At 43.2% G+C, this 26,360-nt stretch overlaps 1 protein-coding gene across 1 annotated transcript in view; it reads right to left on the bottom strand.

Moving 5' to 3' along the window:
- Positions 1-7,812: 7,812 nt before the first annotated feature.
- The window catches only part of ANKFN1 (ankyrin repeat and fibronectin type III domain containing 1), a 286,284-nt gene continuing 267,736 nt past the window's right edge, over positions 7,813-26,360 (bottom strand). The window contains exon 20 of the mRNA XM_070394069.1: positions 7,813-15,468. Within this exon, the coding sequence (XP_070250170.1) occupies positions 14,666-15,468 (803 nt within the window). The 3' untranslated portion in view covers positions 7,813-14,665. The remainder of the gene's footprint in view (positions 15,469-26,360) is intronic.

Below are 26,360 nucleotides of genomic sequence, written 5' to 3'. Positions count from 1 at the left end.
CTCTTCCGCTATTTATGGACACTCAGCCTGTTTCCAGTTAGTTTTACCACAACCAGCAAAGCTGCAATAAGCTTCTTGAACAAATCTTCTTATCTACTGGGGCTTTTCTCTCTATTGGATAGATTTCCCAAATTGGGAAATCTTTGGTTTTACTTGGTAGCATGTTTTACATTATTTTATGCTGGTTAAATGTGTACTAAACAACGTACTGCCCTCTCTTGCTTAAACCAACTCTCTAAGCTATTATTCTATTTGGTTCAGGCAGTAGCTGATTTCCCAAAGTGGCCATGTGGCTGAAGTAAAACCCAGGAAAATGCATCTATTCACTGTTTGGGTGGGGGTGTAAAGTAGGCTGATTTCTATGGGCCGAGTTTGAATGTTAGTCTATATGTGTTGGTGAGTATGTGTGTGTGTGTGTGTGTGTGTGTGTCTATGTGTTTTTTAAATGACTGAGCTTACATGCAGGAGTAACCATGTCTCAATATCACTCCATGTTAAATAAAATAAATGAATGGCAATACTGAGGTGTGATTTAGTAGAGATCGCATGGGATTGAAAGTCAGAAGACATGGGTCTGAATTATCTAGTTCTCTACCTACTAGCTATATTCTCTAAGAGTTGAAACCTTCAGAAGAGAAATGGGCACCATCGCTATGCCAACTTTACAGGTTGTGAGAATGAAGAGAGAGGACACATTGTAAGCCCTGCAACTCTCTATATGTGGCTTAAATGTACTTAGTGCAAGCAAGAACACTCCAGGGAAGATGTTGTTCATTTTAACAAACTAATAAACAGATAAAGTCTCCAGAGGCCACCAGGACCTTATGCTGGAGGGTCGACCAGAAACTCAGGAGGCCAGATCCTAATGATACCCAAAGACTAGAGAAGGGCTGGCTGGGTTGAGTGGAAGATATCAGAGTCTTGTACTCAAGAGTGTATTTTAAAACAGCCACACACACAAAGCTGCTCAAGCATTTTCTGCACTAGAGGACCCAGATGTCACCTGGCTGACCAGGAGCACTTTCTTCCGGAGAGCTGCTTGGTTTTGGTGTTGGGTGTCAAGGTTCTTTTTGATGGACCAAAGCTGTTGGCTGCAGGTCTTTGCTGAGGAGCCCATGGATGCTTCTCAGGTATTTTCTTCTTTCACGAAGGCCATCAGCTCAACGGTGTGCCTGGGACTGTCCTAGTTTAAAGTGGAAAGTCCATGTCCCCAATCTTGGGCACATTGGATGGCCTTGCTCTCTCTCTGGGATGACTTGCTCTGGGGGAAGCCATCTGCCATACCGTGAGGACACTCAGGAGCCCTATGGAGCTATATGCCTGGTGAGGGACTGAGGCCTCCTATGTCTCGATCTTTATCCCTGGATGGCTACAACAGTTTAAAAAAAAAACCATAGGTCATGGTCATGAATGTTGCCCTCCATCCCTCACTCCCTGGGGCTGATTCTTGATTCTTTAAGGCTGCACTTCTCAAACTTTGGTTTTATGGAATAAAACCATATTCTGTGAACTGAAAGGAGGGTATTTTTTTCCTAGTAAAATTGAATTGAAAACCGAATAAAATTTTCCCCATTAGCAGAAAAGAAGAAATTAAGATGGCAGTAAAATTATATATCAATTTCCAGTCCTTCATCAAAATATGACTTCTCGCTTATCTCTTGTCACTTACCTACAGTTCTATGATTTAAAAAAAAAATCTTACCCAAGGATATGTTTATTGATTTTAGAGGGAGCGGAAGGGAGAAAGAGAGAGAAACATTGATTTGAGAAACATTGATCAGTTGCCTCCCATATCCGCCCCAACTGGGGATCAAACCCACAACTTGGGTATGTGCCCTGACAAGGAATCCAACCCAGACCTTTGTGGTGTACAGGGTGATGCTCCCACCAACTGAGCCACCTGACCGGGGCATGATTTTTAAATATATAATAAAATGATATTTTAATTAAAAATTTATGCATGAATATCTTGGTATATCATAAAAAGCTGTGACTTCCAATGGGCTTCATGGTGTAGAGTAAACCTTAGGGACATTGTAAAAAGGATGCTCTTGATGGCATGTTAGATAGGGACCCTTCAGAAAGTTACAGAAAGGGGGACTCATATGTCCCAGTTTCCGAGGGACCCTGGTAAGCCAGTGTCCCAGGGTCTGTCCAGTGAGTGCCCACTCTTACTATCAAAAGTCTTTTAGTTTGAATGATAAATTATATTTTCATTATGGTTATGGGGAATCTGGTAAGAGAGATTTTTTTTTTTTTTGCTAAAATTTGCTAGATCATGCGAGGCATTGGTTTGACCAATTTTCTCCTTTAACCTTATGGCCATCAGTAGTTGCTCTTAGAGATAAAGAACCCAAGTCCCAGAAAGATTAAATAAAATTTCCCACATTCTGAAAGCTACTAAGTGGCAGAGTGAGGATTAGAACCCGTGTCTGGCAAGCGCCAGAGCTGGTGCGCTTGGCCAACACGTACTCGTCTTCATCCTTCTGTATTAGCAAGTGGTCTGAGAGGTTGAACTTGAGTCCCAGCTGCCTAAAATCCTCAAGAATTCCAAGGAAGCAGACGTAGCCTCAAGTGGCCAGCAGGGCTTCCTTCTGGGGAAGCTGTGTTGCTTGGGTAGGAAAAATGAGGTGTCTGTACTCATCTGAGTATTTCAGGTAACCCCAAGGGAGGCCCTGTCTGTCCCTCATTAGTAGAGCTGCCTGTTTACAGGCTTGTTGAGATTTCTTTCCAATTAAAGTATAACGAATTCACTAAGCCTTCGTCCCACATCACCCTGCCAGTTGGGTGTTTGGGGGTAGATAGACTGAAGTGTGAGTCCAGCAGCCTGCCCTGGGGTGAGAAGAGAAAAGAGCAGATCTGTGTGCGTCCTAGCAGCCGGCAGCTCTCCCTCTGCTGTGGCCTGTTCTGGGACTGTGGGCCAAAGGAGCCTTGGAATTGCTTAGACCTGCCTCTGTGCCTCTAGCTGTCCGGGTAAAAACATCACCTCTCTGGAGGCCTGTGCTGGAGCACAAACCCACGTATTGTCTGGCCCCTGGCAGGCTGGTCTGTGGAGGGGACACTCTAAGAGCTCTATTTTAATCTTTTGGAGCTGGGCCAGGGTAGGAATTCAGCTGCCAGCACCAGGCTCCCCACCCCCATGCTCTCACCCCAGCTCCCGTACCGCTACCCCTCCTCCTGGTTTCATTCGCTCTGACCTCCCATCATGAGAGGTGCTGGTGTTCTTTTTTTCTCCCTTTCTCTTTTTTAAACTACCAGGGCTCTTTCATTGATTTGACCTCCCAAAGTGAGGCAGACCAGGGCTCCTCAGTGGGCTACTTGGGGCTCAGAGCTGGCATGAGGCCAACCCTTGAATCCCTGAGTTTTACCTCCAGATGTGTGTGCCTCTGTGCTTGTGTGGATGGGTGTGTTTGTGTTGTGTGTGTGTGTGTGTGTGTGTGTGTGTGTGTGGTGGGGGGAGAACTGAGCGTTGGTGCATGTATGTGTGTTTTTTGAATCTCTATGACTTTTCTCTCCCATGTGAAGAAAATGATAGGGTCAGAAAATTGAAGGGATAGAAGCGAAAGGAAAGGGTGGCTGGAGTCCACACACCTCCTCTGTTCCCTCTGCCAACAATACTCTCCAGCCTCAGTCAGATCATTTCCGTTGTCTCCCCTAATGGGTCTTCCTATGCGTCCCCTGAGTCAAGGGTTTGTTTCTCTGGGTAAGGATGAGTCTTGTAGAAGGACCACATGGTAGAATGGGCGTGGGACTCCTTGAATTCCAATCCTAGCTCTGCCACTAGCTGTATGATATTGGGCATGTGATTTCCCTTCTTTTGAGCCTCAGTTTCCCAGCCTGCAAAAGGTGGATGGTAATGCTACCAACTTGCACAGAAAGTAGAAAGTAGAAGATTAAATGGCACTCAAAAATGACTCACAATGTTAGCTCCTTTCCTGCCTACCTATCCTTTCCTGGGAACAAGCCCCAAGGCAGCTGGCGGGCTTGGTCCCTGAAGAAGAAGCCCCCACTGGGAAGGAGGGGTCATGTTCTTCCTGAAGCGGGGGGAGGGGACAGAGGGCGTGGAGCTCTGTCTCCCACCCGGAACCTCCCATCTTCTCTCACCCCCATCCTTCTGGCCTCTGCCAATGATGTGCATTTTCCTCTCTGCACCAGCCTCCCAAACTGACTCATTACCTCGACAGGGTAGCAACTTCCAAAACAAAACTTTTTCAACCAAGGAAAATATAACTATGGGGAGGAAAACATTTCAATATCAGGCCTCCTGGGACCCGAGGAAATGTGCTGAATGTTTGTCAGAGAATGATGCTGTCCTGACTTCAGGGACTTCGCTGAGGGCAGAAGGAGAACAATGACCGGCTCTTGGCTCCAGCCAAGCCAAAATGGCCCAAGTGAGGTCCAAGCTGGTGCTCGAGTTGCCCCAGACTTGGAAGAATCAAAGTGTGTCCAACATTGTGCTTCAAAGTAGGTCCCCCATACATAGGGGAGGGGCGTGCTCTGTCCCATGCCAACCTCTCATCTTCCCTTCCACCCCAGAGGAGATGCCCATTGCAGGCTTGCTGTCTGGCAAAGGGCCTGCTTGCTTCCCTCCTGGGTTCTTGGAAATGGACAATGCAGCACATTCCACACTTAATTATAGTGCCCCCCAGAGTTGTGCAGGACAGTCCAGGGAAGGGATCTTAAGGTAGTAATTGGGCAGGATCTAAGAGCACAGCTGGTGGGTGCCTGTTCTGTCAATCATTGTACTAAGTTATAGGCCATAGAAAGCACTGGTATTAGATGCAGGCTAGAGGAAGTCAGGCACCAGGTGTACACTCAACTAGATCAGATGTTCTAAGTCAAAAGCAACTGCCTATTTTCCCCTCCATCATCTTCCCAATACATTTCACAACACCTGGCACAAATACTTGTTAAGTAGTGCCCCCTAGAGTTGTGCAATGTTTCGACCCTTTCCAGGATACTCCAGGGAGGGGATCTCAGGATAGTGATTGGGCAGGATCTAAGAGAACAGCTGGTGGGAGATGCCAATAGCAAGTCAGGAAAGGTCCAAGGGATAGTCCAGATCTCATTCATTCACTGTGATTCCACCATGGCCTGGATACCCATGGACTAGGGAACTGAAATAAGTGGAACTGTTTTCTGAGAGAGACTGGTGGAGGGTGAAGCAGAAGGAGGGATGTTTTTGGGGGTGGGGGCGGGTACAGAATATTGGGAAGGGATGCTGAACATGGATTGGTCAGTTACTTTTCTTCTCCATTCTCTTTTAGCTGCTATGGGCTCAATGTCATCTCCTACTTATCTTCCACCACCTACCTTCTCCAATGAGAGCAATGACAGCACAAAACATCTCCATAACACAGAAACGCTTAGAAGAATCCTGCCTCCTCCAATAGGTACTCAGTGTCTGAGTATTTTAGATTCGTGGAATTTCAAAGCTGAAAAAGATCCTACACATTTGATGAAGTGTCTTTATCTGGAAGCTCAGAGAGGAAAAATGTCTCTTTTGCGGATTTAGAGTGCCTGTTCCTGCACTAGACCACCGGCCTCATGGGAAAGTGTCCATGTGCTTTGTTGTCTTGTTTGGCTTCATTTATGGGCATTAGCTGTGGGGTATAAATGTCCCTTCATGTCTGTCTATGCAGGTGTCTGTTCCAGAGAAAGAGCTTTCAGTGGCCAATTCAGGCAATGCTTTTTCGTTCTCATAGGACCTAAGTCAATGGTACAAGACACCCTGGAAAGTCAGGAGTCCTGGGCCCTAGACTCACTTTCCTAAGCCTCTAACTCCTTATTTTTAAAACAGAGATACAACTTCTTGTTCTGAGTAAAGTGCTGTTTATCAAGTTTAAATAGGGTGGTGCTTGTGAAAGGGTTTTATAAACATACTAGTAGCCCTGTGCACGAATCTGTGCACGAGTATCTAGCTGCCGCTTGCCTCAGCTGGCCAGCCCGCCCCCCGCCGCTGGTAGCTCTCTGCTGCTCGTAGCTTGCTGCCCCGCCTTCCTGTAGCTCTCTGCCACTTTTAGATCAGCTGTGACATTATGGTGTCCTGGCTAATTTGCATATTCCTCTATTATTATATTAGATAGGAAATTGCAGTTACCAAAAGCATGGTGAAAATGATGTGTACAAAAGTGGCCTTCTTGGGCATTGGGGCCAGACGTTGGTAGGTTCCATACTCAGAGGATGTAGCAGGGATAGATGATCTGCATATCAATCTCCATGGTGCCCAACCAGGGGGTATGGTTTTAGGACTCTCAGATAACTGTTGGCTGTCTGGAAGTGCATCCTGCACCATAAGAAAGAGCAGGTTTCTCCATAGGCCCTTTGCTTCCTTCTGGGGGTGGATCTTAATCAACACATTCTGGTGTGTGGGTGGGTGGGGAAACTTTTCAGGAAGTCCTAAAAGAAGTACTTCCAGGCACACAGAAGGGACAAACTGAGCTCCATCTGAGCTATTTAGAGACCCTTGTGCTGGCAGGCATTTGGAAAGGCCTTTGAGTCCATTTCTTTATGGAGAAGGTAAGCAATTTATGGGAGTTAATCTGACTTTAAGTGATCTCTTCATCAGTTTATCACTCACTTAACAGTTATCTGTGCCAGGAGCTATGAAATGTGTTGGGAAGATAATGGCCAAATAAACCTAGGGGGTTGCTTTTGACTTAGAGCAGCGGTTCTCAACCTGTGGGTCGCGACCCCTTTGGGGGTCGAACAACCCTTTCACAGGGGTCGCCTAAGACCATTGGAAAACACATATATAATTACATATTGTTTTTGTGATTAATCACTATGCTTTAATTATGTTCAATTTGTAACAATGAAAATACATCCTGCATATCAGATATTTACATTATGATTCATAACAGTAGCAACATTACAGTTATGAAGTAGCAACGAAAATAATTTTATGGTTGGGGGTCACCACAACATGAGGAACTGTATTAAAGGGTCGCGGCATTAGGAAGGTTGAGAACCACTGACTTAGAGCATCTGATCTAGTTTAGTGCACACCTGACTTCCTCTAGCCCATGGTGGGCAAACTGCGGCTCGTGAGCCACATGCGGCCCTTTGGTCCCTTCAGTGTGGCTCTTCCACAAAATACCACGTGTGGGCGTGCACGTACAGTGCGATTGAAACTTTGTGGCCCATGCGCAGAAGTCGGTATTTTGTGGAAGAGCCACACTGAAGGGGCCAAAGAGCCGCATGTGGCTTGCGAGCCGCGGTTTGCTGAGCCACAGTTTGCTGACCACTGCTCTAGCCTGATATCTACTACTAGTCCCTTCTGTGGCCTATAGCTTAATGCAATGATTGACAGAATGGACATTACGACAGAACAAGCATTATTATTATTGACAGAACAAGGCACATTATGCAGATTTGAGAATACCATATGCTACCTGGAGAGAAAATATGTATTCACATTCAAGAATTCATTGCAAAGATCTAACTTACTTGGTGGATAATATTGGGCAAGAGAATTTCTTTGAGATTTTTTTCCCCCTGCCTGATACCATAAATTGGTAAGAAATTCCTGGTTTAAACTTGCTTAATTCCCTAACATTATTATTATTATTATTATTATTAATATTATTATAAAGAAGAAATTAGTTTTCATTGGCATATTGAAATACTGGGTATTTGCTCAGCATACCTTGTCAAGGGCCAAGCATTCAATACAGGTATACTTTTTATTTAGCAGTTTGAATTTGAAAGGCCTCCTCTTGCTCTATACCCCATTCTGTCCCTCCCCCAAAACCTCCCCAGGAGTGTTCATAGAGGAAAGGGGATATTAAAGAGCAATGCCATCTGTTTGGTTTGAAAAAGAAGGTAAACTTTTATTTAAAGACAGAGTTAGGAAAAGAAAGTAATGGTTTACTTAGAAAGATGACAATTTATGTAAGGAAAACAGCACATTGGGCCAGGACAACAAAACAGCCCTCAGAGGCTGTCAGGAAAACTGACCACAAACATGCCAATACAGAGTTGGATTGTGTACGTGTGTGTATTTAAAAGAATTCTGTAAAACAGCATAAGACAAATACATGGTCTAGAGCAGCATATTTCCTGTCCTTGGGAACTCAGGAGAACCTTTGTGCAGGTTCCTGGGATTGAAGTCATCGCTTTGTAGTGGTCTCAAACACAGAAGAAATCTCAGTTCTCAGCCAGAGGGAGCAAGGGTCAGGGGGAGCTTTGTGGGTGTGGAAATAAAGGGATAAATAGAGATAGGACGGCACATGCAGAAATGCACTGAAGACATTTAAACATGCACACAGTGGAGGAAGGAGCAAGGTGGAGAGGGCCAAGCTCCCTCCGAGTGCAACTTGGTGAGAGTGTTTGCCATTGCAGCCTGCTGCTATATTTTCAATACTTGGTAATAACCAATTATGCAAGAGAAATAACCCAAATGCTGTTGACCAATCAAGGGCCAACCGGACAGACTTTTCTGATAGTTGTTAAAACAGTGCCCCAAATAATAACTCTTCCAAAGTATCAGTGAGAAGATTTTAAAAGCTCAGGCTAAAAAAATGTTTGTCTTATTGAGACTTGGAAAAACAATCAGTTAAGCCAAGTACTGACAATTCTATGAGTTTATTATTTAATTGACATTTCTCCACACTGAAGACAAAGGGCTTGGAAATTGTTCTTTAAGCAGCAAAAGATTCTATGAAGAATCAAAAATATTATTGACTTCTTCACCCTTGAATTAGATTTCAACGACATCAGGTTAGACATAAAGTACATTAGTATTACTTAATGCTTAGGAAACAAAGTCATCCCCTCTAATAGCTAAGATTTCTTCTGCTGACAATTTTTCTTTCAAATACAATTAGGCAGGTAAGAAATTATCAAAAATACTTGCCATTAGAAAAATTATCTTAATTCTTGTTAACCTCTGACCTCTTGTTATAAATTGGTATGTTGGAGAGGCATGCATTTTTCCAGTATTGTTTTTCATTGAGGTTACTGGCCATTTACAATATCCTTTTAAAATTTCCAAATAGTTTGTAAAAGTACATACTATAAAATATTATTGTTTCAAGATCAAAAGTCACATTTAACACATAGTACATCATGTTCCATCTGTACATTTACAGAGGTTTAAAGCACACAAAATTGTGCAGATAACATACTGAAGTCTAAACTTTTACATACACTTCGTTGCATTCATAGCAACAAGATACAATAGATTCTGAATATCAATAATCAGCCAAATTACTATGTACACATTAGGCAGGAAGCAATTAAACACTGCCTAATAGAATGTCACTTAAATTACTTTTTCTATGAAACACCCCTTCCCCACTACACACACGTGTGCGCGGACCCACACACACACACACACACACGCACACACACATAGACTTCTTTAATTCTTTTTCCATCACAAACATTACACTGATGCTTGTGACCACATACAGAGGAAACCCTCAAACATCTGGTTTGTTACAAGGCAAGAAGTAACACAGCAACTCAGAGTGACTTAACACAATAATTTTCCAAACTTGGTTTTTCTAAATCAGCTACTGGATGGTGGTTGCTGTGGAAGCATATTTAGACTTTCATGTCATGGACTGAAGGAAGAGGAGCAAAGAGCATTAACTAACAGCTTTATAACATTTGTCACTAAGTTAAATATTGGCTTTTGCTAAAATGAAAAAATGTATATATCTGGAGGGGAAAGGCCCTAAGGTAATATTTAAAACAACAACAAGCCTCCTACTTCCTTTATCAAAACAGCATATTTTCACAGTCTACTTTATATAACTGTTAAATAAAACCAACTATCCTTTTGATTAACCATTTTAAAAATTCATTATTAATGGAAATAAAAGAAATAATTGAAAAAACTCCCAAATATAACTACTGTGTGCAGATGTAGTGGAAAAACCAGAGACCTGAAATATGGCAAAATCAGTGCTTCATAAACAGTCAATGGATTTTTCTAAAAATACTTTTTGCTAATGGCAAAGTTCAACACCTCAGAAAAACTCTGAATTAAGATCTCAGAATAAGTTTCCAAACTGTACAACATAGTTTCAAATACACTACCCTTGTTGTTTGTAAGGCCGCACTGAAGTTTAGCTTAACAGTCATGAGCCATGTGTTTGAACATCTTAGGAGAGGTGACCCACAAAGAAACAAGTTTTTTCCTTGTTCACCCTGCTACCTGTGAAGAGGTATCACTGTTTTCTGGATAGCTCCCTTAAAGGTATCACCAGGAGAAATAATTCAGATTTGCTTTATTGAATCATCTGAAAAAATATTTATAAAGTGAAAAGGTTGCACTTTCAATTCTCTGAGAGTGTTCTCTTGTTAATCTATAACTACCCTCTCTAATGAGTATGTTATCCTGTATAATAAAAGGTTAATATGCAAATTGACTGAAGGGTGGAACGACCGCTCGCTATGACACACACTGACCACCAGAGGCAGACACTCAATGCAGGAGCTGCCCCCTGGTGGTCAGTGTGCTCCCACAGGGGGAGCGCTGCTCAGCCAGAAGCCAGGCTCATGGCTGGTGAGCACAGCGGTGGTGGCAGGAGCCTCTCCCACCTCCATGGCAGTCAGACATCCCCCGAGGGCTCCCAGACTGTGAGAGGGTGCAGGCTAGGCTGAGGGAGCCCCCCTGAGTGCACAAATTTCGTGCACTGGGCCTCTAGTATTTCAATAAACAAATATACCAAGAGATGCGTGCTCCCTGTTGTAGCTCTGCTATACAAAGTTGAGAGAGCTGTAGAATCATAGCATCATCTTTCTAACAAGTGTCAATTTTTAAGAAGCCAGTGAATTCTGTATGTTGTTGACATAACTAGGGAAATTAAATGCACTACAGATCTTGAGTTGATAGTTCTCCAAGAGAAAGTGAGTATATCTTGGGTGGAGTATGAAGAACAAGAGGAGGCCAAGGAATAGGGATTTTCCGGTATGCCTCCTTGTCTAAAACTGTCTTCAAACGAAGAGTTCAACCCTTACCGGGGCGCACATTCATGAGGCAGGATAACAATGAATGAGAAGCCAGTCCTCTTTCCACTTGTCTGGCATGATCTCCTGGCAAGGATGGGGTAGGTGTTTGCCAGGTGGCTCCCAGACAAGGTCTTTTTAGGGGAGTACAACAAGGCTTCAGTCATTGCTTTCCATAAAGTGCTTTGGGATCCTTTAGGAATGGGGGCTGGAGGAATATTATTACTAATTGGCTTCAACTTTCAAACCAACTGGAGCCATTTTCTACAGAGTAATTATTGCTTTGAGCATCAGTGAATGTTCTTAAAACGAAATGGGTGTCTTCTTTAAGTATCCACTTCTTAAAATACTCATTCCCTAGAGTGAACATTTTAAATTACTGTCTCCCAGATATCCTCACCAATTAAGAGGATGTGATAGCCTTTTAAATGGTTGCAAGCATACACATCAAAGCCTTTCATTTTCCAGGCTGTTATCCTTATGATTAGACAGTGAGAGTGAAATCAAAGATGTCTGGCCCAACATGTGCTATGTCAGCCAGGCTGAGGGGACAGGCTCCTGCCTCTTCTAAGACATTGGTGAGATGTTTGGTGATGACGTCTACACTCATACCAGACTGTGAGCTCCTTGTAGCCTGGGAATACATTTTATAGTTGATTCTCTTGTTCTCTGTAGGACTTAGAATAGAGAGCGATGTGTGGGAGGAGCTTGGTCAATGATTTTTGAGGATTTTCACAAATGATGAGAGCTGGCTAATACTGGTGAGAATTAAGTATGTTAGGAAAACCATGGAAAAGAAGACCTGGGATAGGAAAGTTTCCTCCAGAGGCTCCCAGGTTGGACTTAAAAAGAATGAAAGTCAAACGTCCATCATATCCCAAACCAAACCAAACCAAACCAAACCAAACCAAACCAAACAAAAAAATCATCATACATTGTAAAGTTCCCATAATGAGAAGACTGGCCAAGTGAATAAAGGACTGTGAATTAGAGAACACAATATTCACTCACAAGAATGAATTAAGTTAAACTAAGTTCACAAAGTTCGGGTGGAGGAAAGCTATTGGAACAAATAGCTAATTTCTGAGGATACACCACCCACTTTTATATAGGAATAGTGCTAGGAAAATGCATTTTCAAGTTGATTAAGCAAGCCCATTTAAACCTAATGTGCATTATTCATTTCAGGGGTGTGCATTTATTTTTCTCATAGAAGTTGAAGAAATAACCCCGTGTCCTCACTATAAATTAGTGCATTTGGATTTAATGCAATTTCACTTCATGAGTCATGATTTGTTCCAGTATGCCAGAGCTTGCTGACCAATTGAGGGGCCCCCGGAGGGGTCAGTCTCTGCTCTTGCTGCCTGTCAAATGCCTTCCTTCTAATTCACAATCACAAACTTCCTTCCATGCCACCAGGCAGGTCATGATCAGAGAATTATTTGGTTTCTTAGTTCTTGACAATTCCAGCATCTCATCTCACCCTTGTTGAACATATATAATCTATCTTATAATTAGAAAGAAATAAACGATGATGCAGGTGACCATCATTTTTTTGTTCTTAAATAGGAATCAAATGGTATGTAATTTTAAATGATATTTCTCCTAAATTTGCACTTTAATTCATTAGCTTAGATGTTTATTATATGAAATTTGAATTTACTGGCGACAAGGAGCTCTGTGATATTGAAAACCTATTAGATAACAGGTTGAGAAAAAACGTTGAGTTTGGAATTAGAAGTAGATAGATGATTGGAAAACCAGATAAGTAGCCTATAGACAAGAGTTGGTCTGTGCCAATTCCCAATGGGAGAGCCTGCTATAAAGAGGATGGTTCTGGGTTCTGAACCTAACTCTGAGACTAAACTAGCTTTTGACTTTGAATAAGTCACTTAACCAGTCTGGGTCTTAATTGCATCATCTGTAAATGCAAGGACTTAAGACTAATTTTATGGTTCCTTCTAGCTCTAACACTCCATACACATAGAATTCACTCAGAAAGAAGAAAACTGCCCTTTAAAATTCTCCCAGGCATGGAAAAGGAGTTGCAATGATTCCGATCAGATTCTTTGGGAGGCTGATTGAGTATACAATCTCTTAAAAAAAAATAAAGACTGAGCTCTGGGCTTTAGTTTTCTAATGACCACAGGCCATGGCCAAATCTGTACCTTTGCACCAGGGTAATTATTTATGTTTAAATCAAATGTTTCAAAAATGGAAGGGACTGGAATAACATTGTGAACAGGGGACTTTGTATGACTTCCCATGAGGACAGATGGTAGAACTGTGAGCATAGGAGTAGGGCCATAAAGAGCAATATTTAACCAAAATGCCTATGAAGCGGAAAAGGACCATTTAGAGTATCAGTGAACTGAATGGGTCTTGACTCCAGGACATGAGGGAAGGCTCCTCATGCCTTTTTGAACATGCAGAGTGATTTCTCTTTGATTTGGGCTTCTCTTTTGTGAGAAACGCAGGTGGGAGGCAATGAGACCAAACCAGGATTTTCAGGTGTCTTTGAGCACAGCCTTGGAGCCACTGGCGGGGTCTTCCAAGGAAAGCTTTTCCCTGAGGCCAATGGACCAGCTGATGTCAGGGTAAAACTGACTTTGGAAAGGGTGGATTGGAAAGGGTGGATTAAAAAGAGCAGGCAGCAACCCAAGCCCTGGACAATCTGTCCTGAGACTTGTGACGTGGGGGTAAGTGGATGTGTCTGTGTGACTGTAAGGACTGCATCATTGCCTGGCTATACATGCAGGGCACTTTCTTGTTCAATAACAATTCCATCACCTAAGAAATCTGGAGCAGATCCATGATCATTTTCAGGAACACAGCCCTCATGGATTTAATTATTTTAGGTTTGTAAAGAAAATACATTTTTGCTCATGTCTTTCTCCCGTCTCTTATCTTGACTTTAACTTAACTCAGCCCTCTTCTTGCCCCTGGGAATAATATGCAGCCCCTTATCATGCTTGAATGGGAGCTGAGTGTGCAGGAAAGGCTGCTTCCTGCCTTACTCCATCTTTGTAAGACAGAGCTAGAAGAGAACCATCCTCTACTTTTGTTTCTGGTGGTTTCCACACAGCACTAAGTGAAGAAAAGGCCTGTCTAAGGCTTCCCTAAGCAGATCAGTGCTGACAGGGAACCCAGGACAAGTCCACTTGACCCTGTGCCCTAGAGGTACAACCTGGGCTCCTTTCCCCCAAACTCCTTTAAAGGTTTGGAATGGAGAAAAAAACAATGCTCATCTTATTTTCATCTACAGAACTCCTCCTATCAATCACAAATTCGGGAAAAAGCCCTACACCCAGTGTTCAGATGACAAAGCCAGCTGCAGAACTGGGGGTGGCTCCATGGGCTGGCTCCATGGGCTGCCTCCTTGGGCTGCCCTACCTTAGTCACAGGTGCCACCAAAAAGCAGGCATGTTTGAACTGTTACATTCAGGACTCTATCTTCATACAAAAGCTCCTCTATGCCTTTTGTAGGCTGCACTGGGAATGACACTGGCAACTCGTGCCTTTACCCCAACTCTTACTCTTAAATAAAAAAAAAAGGGGGGTGGAGCTTGAACCTGTAACCTTTGGATTTTTTTTTTTTTTAACATTCGAACAGTTTGAAAATGGGTGGGGACATGGTGGGGGCAGGCTGGGCCATAGAAAATGCAGGGACTTGCTGTGGAATGATGCACAGCCGATGACGGCCTCCCTAAAGCATGCTGCTGAGTATTTCTGACACCTGGGAGGTGGTGGGAGCCTCCGGGCTCCTCTCTGGGCGGGTGGGGCTGGGCAGGCGGGAGTGGCCCCCAGGAGGTGGCCTCAAGCTGGCCCAGGACTTTGCGTCCATGTCCACCAGGGCCTCGGGGTAGGGCTCCACGTAGATGCGGTGCAGGGAAGGCCTCGAGTCCTGGAGGAGGCTCTGCCGCCCCTCAGGGAGGCTCGCGGCGTGGGTCAGGGCCAGGCCCCGCGGCCCATCGGCGGTCGGTCCGAGCCGCTCGGCCTCCCCCGGCTGCTGGGCCAGGTCGCAGGCCCGGGACAGGTGCGGCGTGTACACGCCCTCCGAGAGCGAGAGCGACTGCGTCTCACTGTGCATGCGCAGCCAGCGGTGGTGCCGGCTGAAGCCGCCGTAGTGCTGGTGCTTGGCCGGCTTCCGCTTTCCCAGAAAGCCCAGCGGCGGCGGCCGCGCGCCGGCCGCCATCTTGGCGTGGTTCTTGGGCCCGAAGCCCGTGAGCGTCAGGCCGTGGAGGAACTCGGCACACGCGTGGTCGGGGTCCGGGCTCGGACCCTGGCCCTGGGGGTCCTGGCCCGACCCCGTTGAAGACTTCACGTCGTGCACCTGCAGGACGTCGGGGGCACTGCCGCTCAGGCCGCTGAGCGCCTGCTGCGCGATGTCTGAGGACAGGTACACCAGGTCCAGGTCTCGGGGGCTCAGGGCGTCGCTGGAGTCGTAGTCACTGTCGGTGGGGAGGAAGACTTCTGAGCAGCCTTCTTCGTCCGAGCAGGGCTGGGAATCTGCTGAGGTTAGGAGAGAGAACAGTTCTTGGTGGGGGTGTGCTTCGTGAGCATGGAGTCCATGGGCAGCAGCTGACAACACCCCTCCCCTCCTCCTTTCCCCTCCCCTCCCCCTCCCCCTCCCGGGCCTAGAAGGGCCCTGTGCTTCCTTGAATGGTTTGCTCTCACCTCTTGAAACTATTAAGCCATTTTCGTTTGGCGTAGGGCTCTCTGTAAGAGGTGTAGTGGGTCCTGTACTTAGCGCGCAGCGGTTCTCAACCTGTGGGTCGCGACCCCTTTGGCGGTCGAACGACCCTTTCACAGGGGTCGCCTAAGACCATCCTGCATATCAGATATTTACATTACGATTCATAACAGTAGCAACATTACAGTTATGAAGTAGCAATGAAAATAATTTTATGGTTGGGTCACAACATGAGGAACTGTATTTAAAGGGCCAGAAGGTTGAGAACCACTGGGCCTTAAGGGGAAGGAAGGGGAGGAATTCCAACAGGTTCACCTGGACAGCGTCTGGTGGAGAACGCGTCCTCATTCCCCACAGACGATTTTATTACTCCTTGGGCCCTTGGGCATGTGTAGAGAGGATGACACAGATGGATGTTACTCCTTTGTCATTACCTATCCTTCAGATATAAGGTGTTTTTTGTTGTTGTTGTTGTTTTTTCCCCAAGAACTTAAAAGGGGGAAAGGAAGACAAAAGAGGCAGTACAGTGGCTGAAGTCCGGAAAACCTGGTTTCAAATCCTAGCCTTCCTCCTCCACCTGTGATCTTGGGGCAGTTACTTAGCTTCTTTGAGCGTCAGTTTTCTTATCTATAACATGGGGATGATAATAGAACTTACTAAGGGTGACTGTAAAAAGTAAATTGATTATGTGTGTAAACACCACGTTGTAAGGTGTTTAAAAGGGGGAAAAAGGTAAGGCCAAAACAAAACAAAAAACAAGTAAAATCAGAGACAAAAACAAACCTTGAAGTGCATGCTATGATGACCATAAGGGAGCCACAAGTTTAATTCTATAGGCAATTGTCATTGAATGCACCAGTAATTTATATGCTTTCCCCCAATCAGATTGTATGTTTCTGAAGGGCAAGGACTGTCTTAACATCCTTTGAATTTCCCACAGAACTCAGCCCATAATAGGTACTTGATAAATATATGCTAATTTTGAAAACATGCAAGTGCTCTTAAAAGGAAGAACTCTCTAATCTACAAATCTGAGACAATCCCATAAGATTTAAAAATGGACTTTAGTAAATTTTTAAAAAATATATATTTTTTATTGATTTCAGAGAGGAAGGGAGAGAGAGAGAGAATCATCAATGATGAGAGAGAATCATTGATCGACTGCCTCTGATCCAGGCAATCCATGCAAATAAGATCCATGCAAAGAACTGGTAATTGACTTTAGTTGAACTTCTCTATTTATCTGATCACTGTGTCTGTTCAGCTGTCCACAGGTATTCTTTTGTGTCTATAATAGTAATAACAAGAACTGTGAGCCAGTCATTACGCTAACTGTTCTAGGCACTTTATCTTATTTAATGCTTACAACTATTCCTGTTTCACAGGTAAGAATACTGAGCCTTAGGCTTATTAAATTTTCTAATTCATATAGTTGATTAAATGACAGAATAGGAACCCACATACAGATTTGTCTCCCTCCAAAGAGCTGCTATACTGCCATTTGCCTTAGCATTTGCAGGGCTTTCCATGGAAGCTTCTTGAGGACTTGGATTTGGCTCATCTAACCCACTTTGTTCAGTTATATTAAGTTTGTAGTAAGGGCGTCTCGACACTGCTGCTGCTAGCAAATCATTAGGTCTTGTATTAGTTTCCTGTGGCTGCTGTAACAAATAATCACACACCAGGTGGCTTAAGACCATAGAAATTTATTCTCCTACAGCTCTAGAAGCCAGAGGGCTGAAATCACGGGCCCGCAGCACTACACCTTGGAAGCTGTAGGGGAGAACTTTCTTGCCTCCTCCAGGTTCTGGTGGCATTCCTTGTGGCTGCATCACTCCAATCTCTGCATCTATCTTCATGTAGACTCTCTTTTTTTTCTTACGAGGACACTCATCATTGGATTTAGGGTCTACCTGGATAATCCAGGTTGATCTCATTTTAAGATCCTTAATTACACCTTCAAAGACTGTTTTTCCAAATAAGGTCACATTCACAGGTTCTGAGGGTTAGCACAGGAACATAGCTTTTTGGGGCCTACCATTCAACCCACTAGAAGTCTGTTAAGAAAAATGACTATAAAAAGAAAAAGAAAATGACTATACCTAGGAGCAAATGCTGAGGAGTTTGTGACATTTTTCCCATTTCCAGCCCACACTCAGGTTAAACACTCTGAAAGGAGTTTGCACTTTGACCTCTCAACCTACAAATAGTGAACATTATTGTTTGCAGGAGACTAAGGAGTATATGAAGGTGTGCGTTAAAGGGCTGACATTCTAATATTGCAACAGATCATCATGTTTTAAGACTTAGTCTCTCAGGAAGATCCTGTGCTGATTTCCCCAGGTGGAGTTGATTGCTCATTTCTCTTGGCTTTTATAGCATTTTATTTATATCTCTGTTACTGCATTTATCAAGGTTTATTATAAATTATTCATTAGCGTATTTATCTACCTCAGTGAATTATGAACTCTAGAGAGCATGCCTGTGTCTTATTCATCTCTGCTTAGCAAATGTTAAAGAAGTCAGTCAGTGAAGGAATAGACTAAAGAAGGAGTCAAGCCAAGGGAAATGTAGGATCTTCTGTATTTCCCAGATCAGTGGTCGGCAAACTGCGGCTCGCGAGCCACATGCATCTCTTTGGCCCCTTGAGTGTGGCTCTTCCACAAAATACCGACTTCTGCGCATGGGCCACAAAGTTTCAATCGAGTGCCCGCATGTGGTATTTTGTGGAAGAGCCACACTCAAGGGGCCAAAGAGCCGCATGTGGCTCGCAAGCCGCAGTTTTCCGACCACGGTCCCAGATCATCTAATCTGAACTTGGACATGTGAGCAGGCTGTGAGGACCTCTTAACTAGACTGTGACTGAATCATCATTGTATTATTAGCTTCTTGTGCTGTATTTGGTACATTCAAAGCTCTCAGTAAAGTATGTTGAATTGAAACTGAAACCAATATTGAAATCTGGGAGCATAAAGAGTGGTAAAATTTGACTGCCTCTTAAAAAAAATACTGTAAGCGGCCCGAAAAGACCTAAGTTACTTAATTTGCCATAGAAATTCCTGAAAACAGTCACCCAAATCATTTTGTTTTATATTTGACTTGGTGAGTCAGCGCAGTTATAGCAGAAAGAACAATTGTCTTTAAATTAGATAAACCTGGGCCAAAGTCCTGTCTTACACTTTGCTGTGTATATGATCTTGAGCAAATCACTTAGCCCCTCTGAACCTTTCTTCATCTGTAGCCTGTAGGTAATTATGTTGCCTACCTTCCATAGGTGCTATGAGGATTAAATTAGTTTGTTAAAAATACTTTAAGTGCTTTACAAACAGAAGGTATCAATATTATTGAGATCCTTTCCAACCTTAAATAGAGAAAAACTAGAAAATATATCAAGAGGTGGCTCATTAAAATACAAATCAGTAATCTGAAAAACTTCAAGATTTTGCTTTGAGAATGCTATTAATAATAAAAGAGAACAATCTCTTGTATGGTGTTTTGTGTTGGTGATGACCTAGTCTGGTACTGTATTTCTCAACCTAGATTTGGCAGTGCCTTAGTAAATGATGTAACTTCTTTACTGTAGCTTCCAGGAGCAAGGGAGATAGGAATAAATCAAGAGAAGAGCTAGTTGTAACTGTAGTAGCCCAGGAAGGAGATGAAAAAGGGCCTGGGAATGGAGTGGTAAATATTATCTTACACGTTCATGGACCCACATTTGGGAAACACTGCTCCAGTGGGAATCTAAATATTTGACTTCCATGGTGGTTGTATTGTTTATTATAAGACTTAGTGGAACCTATTGCTTAGAGTGGATACCCCTCCCTGAACAATCTCCAGGATGCCAGCCAGGGCACTGAGGAGTTTCCAAGGACTTAGGCCACTGCACTCCCTCCCTTCTTGGAAAAGAATGCAAAGTGCAGCTTCCATTCCCAGATCCAGCCATATGCTCCATTAAGCATTGGAGGTGCCTTGCCCAGTTGTTATTTTAATAAACCTGGTTGTGCTCCTCAATTTCCTTTAGAGGGCCCACTGGGCAGGCTAGCACTGGTAGAACCTTGGTTTCCCTCTGGTTGACCCAGGAGCTGTTTGATGAAAGTTCTGCCCATAGTATTAGTGCTGGCGTAGGAAGCTTGGCTTTCTTGCCATTGTAATGGGTGTTGCAACTCCTGGGCTCTGTGGGTCAGGCCAACAACAGCAGGGTAGAGTTGATGTGGATTTTGAGGGCGTTATGGAGAGATGACATTTCAGGAAAGAATAATTGATTTAAAAGCTATTGCTTTTCTCTTCAAAGCAGGGGGCATGGCAAGACAAAAAGAAAGGAACAATAAGCAGCATTTGTTCTAAAAATATATCTTCACATTTTTAATGTATCTCTGTCAAATTTTTATTTCTTTTGTGCTTCATTGAATCTATTTCCACTGTATTTAAGTAGAACTTAAACAATTTGTACATAAAGAATTTTAATAAATCTCTCAACAGGCCTTGGGTAGAATCTCCAGGGTTTGTTCACCTTGTAATTTTCCAAGAGAAATAGCATCTTCAGATTTCTGTTGAATTTTTAAGCTGTTTAGTTTATGCCATAGTGTTTTTAACGTCATCTGGGAAAAGGCTACCAGGAAGCTCAGGATAATCTTCAAATGCATTGGAAGGAAACAACGCCCCACTCCCCTCTGTTGCCTCACCCATGCGTCAGTAGGAGAAATAGCAGTATCGGAAAGAAAAATTACTGCTGCCTGTGACCACTATACCCACAGAAAAGGAGTGGAAGAGAAAATACCCATGTGATGGACAAATCATTCCACCCCCTGCCTTGCACTGCCTTTTCTAGGAGCCAACTTTCCCCCTTGGGTCCTTGGGAGATGCTTAATTTTAATAGACTCAGAGGAGTTCTACCTAATGTTTGAAAACCACACAGAAAAGAGAAGTAAGTTAAAGAGTTCCACTACCCTCCCCACTCCATCCCCCCATTACCCACTACAGATATACACAGACAAATCCAAGGTATTCAACAGCCTTAAAACAGAATCTTGGCCTGGCACCAGAGGCCAGGCTTGTGATAAGCTCTGTAATTCCAGCAGGTTCCTCAGAAGTTAAGTGAACCCTACCCATACAGAATGGAATTATATTGCAAACATTACCCTGTAAGCAAACCAGTGGGGATGCTCTTCTAAATTGGACTTTTTTTCTTCCTAAATGGTTTCCAAACAAAAGTCATCACCTTAGTGGAGATGATAGAGTGTGCAGGAATAGATTTCATTGCTCAGAAATGCTTTTGATTTTGTGAGGGGATAGGATACTAAATATTTCTCTCAGCTCTCAACAGTTTCCCTGTCACTGGGTTCCATTTTTCATTTGCTGCCCTCCACATCTTCGTGTTTCACAGCCCATGGAATTTTGGCTTCAGAGAAATAAATGGGCCCAAGAGAGAGTTATATTTTAAGAAACAGAATGATGATCGCTCACATTTTAAGCTAATAATAAAATCTGAATGTAATTGGCCAGATCCTCCCAGCAAGGAGTGTGTGTAACCCATCATCTGGCCAACGTGAAAGTTTGGCACTCCTGTGGCATAGGATAGGACACCCTCATACAGCCAGGGGGGAACCACTTAGGGCCCTGGGGCCAAGAGAAGATTAAACATTGGGAAAATTCTGTGAGCAGACGGCAGACAAGGAAAGGTGGACGGAGAATTGAAGAGTTATTTGTAGAACTATGTGAATTGTGGAATGGCAGAGGGCATATTTAGCCTGCCTTTAAAAAATGCCCTTTCAACCCAATACCTCTCTAGCTACTGCCCTTCCTTCCTCTTCTTTTTCATAGCCAAGATTTTGAAGAGTGTACCCTACTGGTCCCCCTTCTTCACCTTCCACTTGCTCCCGATCTACTTCTTTTTCATTTCCAGCTCCTTCCCTTCATACGGCTATCATCAAGATTACTGATGCCTTTCTTGTTCAAAACAAAACAATAGAAACTTTTCAGTTTTATTTAATCTTTAACCATCGTTTGACATGCTTTAATTTCTGTGACACTTCTCTCTCTCTCTAATCATCTTTCTCTGGTCAGTCCTTCTTGGTCTAAGATGTCTTGCTGTTCCTTCCATAGTCTCCTCTTCTTACTACACCTACTCTCTCTAGGGAATCCCAAGTATTTTTGTAGCTACATTATTCATATATCAATAATTCTTTTTTAAATATATTTTTTATTGATTAAGATATTACATATGTGTCCTTATCCCCATGTTACCCCCTACACAGCCCCCCCCCCCCGCTCATGCCCTCACCCCCCCATTGTCCGTGTCCATTGGTTAGGCCTATATGCTTGTATATAAGTCCTTTGGTTGATCTTTCCCCCTTACCCCCACCCTCCCCTACTTTCCCTCCAAGGCCCGACAGTCCAATCAATGCCTCTCCGTCTCTGGATCAGTCCTTGTTCATCAGTTTATGTTGTTCATTATATTCCACAAATGAGTGAGATCATGTGGTATTTATCCTTCTCTGACTGGCTTATTTCACTTAGCATAATACTCTCCAGTTCCATCCATGCTGTGGCAAATGGTAAGAGTTCCTTTTTCTTCTTCCTCTTCTTAAAGAATACCTTTCAGCATTTCATATAATGCTGGTTTGGTGGTGATGAACTCCTTTAGCTTTTTCTTATCTGTGAAGCTCTTTATCTGACCTTCACTTCTGAATGATAGCTTTGCTGGATAAAGTAATCTTGGTTGTAGGTTCTTGGTATTCATCACTTTGAATATTTCTTGCCACTCTCTTCTGGCCTGCATGGTTTCTGTTGAGAAATCAGCTGACAGTCGTATGGGTACTCCCTTGTAGGTAACTGAGTTTCTTTCTCTTGCTGCTATTAAGATTCTCTCTTTGTCTTTTGCTCTTGGCATTTTAATGATGATGTGTCTTGGTGTGGTCCTCTTTGGATTCCTTTTGTTTGGGGTTCTCTGTGCTTCCTGGACTTGTAAGTTTATTTCTTTCACCAGGTAGGGGAAGTTTTCTGTCATTATTTCTTCAAATAGGTTTTCAATATCTTGCCCTCTCTCTTCTTCTGGTACCCCTATAATTCGGATGTTTGTATGCTTGAAGTTGTCCCAGAGGCTCCTTACACTATCTTCATATTTTTGGATTCTTTTTGCTTTTTGCTTTTCTGGTTGGGTATTTTTTGTTTCTTCGTATTTCAAATCTTTGACTTGATTCTTGGGATCCTCTTGTCTGCTGTTGGATCTCTGTATATTATTCTTTATTTCAGTCAGTGTATGCTTAATTTCTAGTTGGTCTTTTTTCATATCCTCCAGGGTCTCACTAAATTTATCGGCGGTTTCCAGAAAATTCTTGAAAAACCTTATAAACGTGGTTTTGAACTCTATATCCAGTAGTTTGCTTTCCTCCATTTCTGTCATTTGTGACCTGTTTCTTGGTCTCCGCATTTTTTATGCTTCCCTGTGTTGGTAGAGTGGTTTTGTGTGCTAGGTGTCCTATAGGGCCCAGTGGCTCAGCCTCCCCAGTTACCTGAGGTGGACACTCTTGGTGCACCCCCTTGTGGGCTTTGTGCACAGTCTTGTTGTAGTTATGCCTTGATTATTGTAGGTATCACTGGGAGGAATTGACCTCCAGGCCAATTGGCAGTGAGAGTCAGCTGTGTCTGCAGTGGGAGAACTTCTGTGCTGAAGACACCCTTCTGGGGCAAGACTTGCTTCAGTGGGGCTTTGGTGCTTACTGAGTCTGCCCCCTGAGTGTGTCCCTTATGGATCTGAGGAGTTGTAATCTGGATGGTCCCACTCTGACCACTGGGTACACTGGCTCTTGGATCTAAGGAGGTGCTAATTTAGCCTCTGCCTGAGGTTACCCAGCAGGAGCTACGAAGAGATCTGCAGATTCCCCTTCCGTTTTTGGAGTTTGGAGGTGCCCAGATGAGGCCCAGCTGTGAAGCAATGCAAGCTGCTCTGGGGCTTTGGGCCTTCTCTTGGAAGTTCTGGGTCTGTCTGGCCCAGCTGCAATTTGTTAGGTAATTTTCAGGTTGCAAAGGGCCAGTGCATTCATATGCAAAAGCCACTGCTGCAGCTTGGGTGGGGTGGGGTCTCAGGGAATCAAAGGGCGGAGCAAACAGCTATGGCTGATCCTCAGCCCTGCCCTAAGGGGCCGCGAATCTCAGTGTCCGGGTAATTGCTGCAAGCACCTCTGAGTTCTGCCTGCTGCCAGACAGTCCAGTTTCTCCCCGTATGAGTCCTGAGTCCCCAGAGACTTCCTGGAACCGGAGTTCAGAGCAGTCGGGAGCTTGTGACTCCCTCCCGATTCAAAAAGACAGCTGCGTCCTCAGGTGCCAGCCCCTTTCCGCGTGCGCGCTGGAGCCTCCGTACCTCTGCACTTTACTTCCGCAGCTCCTCTGAGTCTCAGTGTGCTTTTCTCTTTCCTTCTAGTTGTAGAATTTCCACTCAGCCAGCCTTCCTGTAGTTCTGGATGATGTCCGTTTTGTCTTTTCGTTGTATTTTTGAAGTTGTTGTGGGAGGCAGCAATTTCCGGTGTTTACCTATGCCGCCATCTTGGTTTCTCCCAATAATTCTTAAATCTACATTAGTCCAGTTCTCCTTCCTGAGCTCCAGACTCCGTACATCCCGTTTTCTCCTGAATGTTTTCTGTTATGTGGAATGTCCCAAAACTCTCAAATTCAGTGTGCCCAGTCACTCAAGCTTGCTCCTTCTCCTGTCTAACTCCCCCCCCCTTTTTTTGCAAATGGCATCATGATATCCTGAGGCAGTCAAGCCAGAAAACTTGGTATTTCCTCTGTTAATAGCTTCCTTATTGACCTCCATGTTTCCATTATTGTTCTTCTATACAAATGACAGCCAGCTTTGGTTTTAAAGAGTAATTCAGATTATATCAATCCTTGCTTAAAAGTTTTCAATGGCTTTTCATGACAAGCAAAATCCAAACCTCTTCCCATGGCCCTCCCTGATTTGGCTACTGCCTTTCTCTCATTGCTACCCTTTTATTAACTCTTCCCAGTGTCTGTGGCCTTCTTTCCATTCCTCACCCATTTCAGAGCCTTTTGTTGTTTTGTTTCCTAGAATATTCCAATTCCAGATTTTTGCCTTACTGGCTCCTTTTTCTGTGGTTGGTTTGAATGTAACTTTTCATAAAAAAGTCTCTGCTGATCATCCCAGGGAATTCAGTGCTCTCCCTGCCCACCTGGATTGCTGTTTTGTATTATACATTGGAATTTTCACTATCTGAAATTATCTTGTTTGTTTATGTTTTCATTGTTTGTCACTCTGCTTAGAACAGAAACTTTGTTTTGTTTATTACTAAATCTCTGTTACTTCAGAGAATGCCTGGAACATGGTGATTAACCAAAAAATATTTTTTAAGTGAAAAAAAAAAAAGAACAGTATACTCGGATCCTGACTGCTTACAGTTCTCTGAACTACAACATAGTTGCACATTCTGCTTTCTCTACTTCTTTGCTCTCCTCTTTTCCCTTTTTCTTGGTTCAACTCCTGCTATCCTTCAGTATGTGACTTTGTTACCTCCTCCAGGAAGCTCTCTTTGATCTTATGAGTTAACACCTCCAGTAGATTCTATAGCACCCTATACATATCCTTTTCAGAGTACATATGCAATTATCAGAAAAATTTTTGTTAGACTTCTGCTAGGGATGGTGTTTTAGCTCAGTGGGAATCTGTTAAAATACACTTGAGAAACTACTTAAAGAATTCTTTTGTGGAATTATTTGCTAAATCATAGAACCCTTTGGTAATGTAAATTAGCAGTCTCTCAAGTTCTTCCACTTGCCCAGTGTTGATTTTTAGACAGTGTGTTTTTTTAAAACAGGAGCATACACAAACTTACTTATAGAAAAAACTCATATCCTCACTAAAGTTTTCTATAAGAATAATAATAACATTAAATATGGTACCTACCATTTATTGTCTATTATATACCATGCATCTCTGACATAGATTGTCTTATTCACAAGTAGCTATATTATTCTCATTTTATATCTGCGGAAAGTGAGACTCATGTAGTAATCTGTAGCTAGTAAAATAAAGCTGGGATTTGAATCCAGGTCTGTGATTTCTAAGTCCAAGCTCTTTCTACTACACCATGCTGCCCCCTATGGGACAAGCCCACGTTTCAGTGCTGTTTATTAAAAATACCAATTATTATGATAAGGCTTACAAAATGGGAACTCTTATAAGCTATAGCAGCGATTTTCAACCAGTAATAGTCAGGTATTGAGTGTTTTACAAATTCTTGTGATACACTGGTTGAAATTGCTGAACTATAGAATTAAGAAAGATGCTTTGAATGCCGTTATTTTAATTGACTAAAAAAAAATGGTACTAATTTCAACATGTCCTAGGCAAAAACATTATATTGCCTTTGACTAGTATGCTTTCTCTCTGTTTATAAGCATAAAGGTTGTTTTTGTAGAGATTTGTGGTTAGCATTTGCCGTGTAAATTGAAACTTGATTCCCAAGAGTAGAGGTGACTTGTTAGATATCTCTTCCCGCTTGTTTGTAAGTTGTCTCCTGCTTGCTGTATCCATGGTGGTGCCCTTATTTGGTCTTAGTCTCTGGATTCTAGTTTATCCAGGGTTTCTCTCTTTTCCACCTCCCACCCCAGGACACTGGTGCCATGTGGATAAGAAGTTTACCATGAACTCTTAGTCAGGTGGACCTACTTCCTAACTCATTCTTGTCAGACC

Source organism: Myotis yumanensis, unplaced genomic scaffold (genome assembly GCF_028538775.1).
Source record: "Myotis yumanensis isolate MYYU_CA2020_CCGP unplaced genomic scaffold, mMyoYum1.0.hap1 SCAF_16, whole genome shotgun sequence".
NCBI classification, from domain to species: domain Eukaryota; kingdom Metazoa; phylum Chordata; class Mammalia; order Chiroptera; family Vespertilionidae; genus Myotis; species Myotis yumanensis.
Note: the sequence above shows the minus strand (reverse complement) of the source record. Positions and strands in the feature narration are given on the sequence as shown.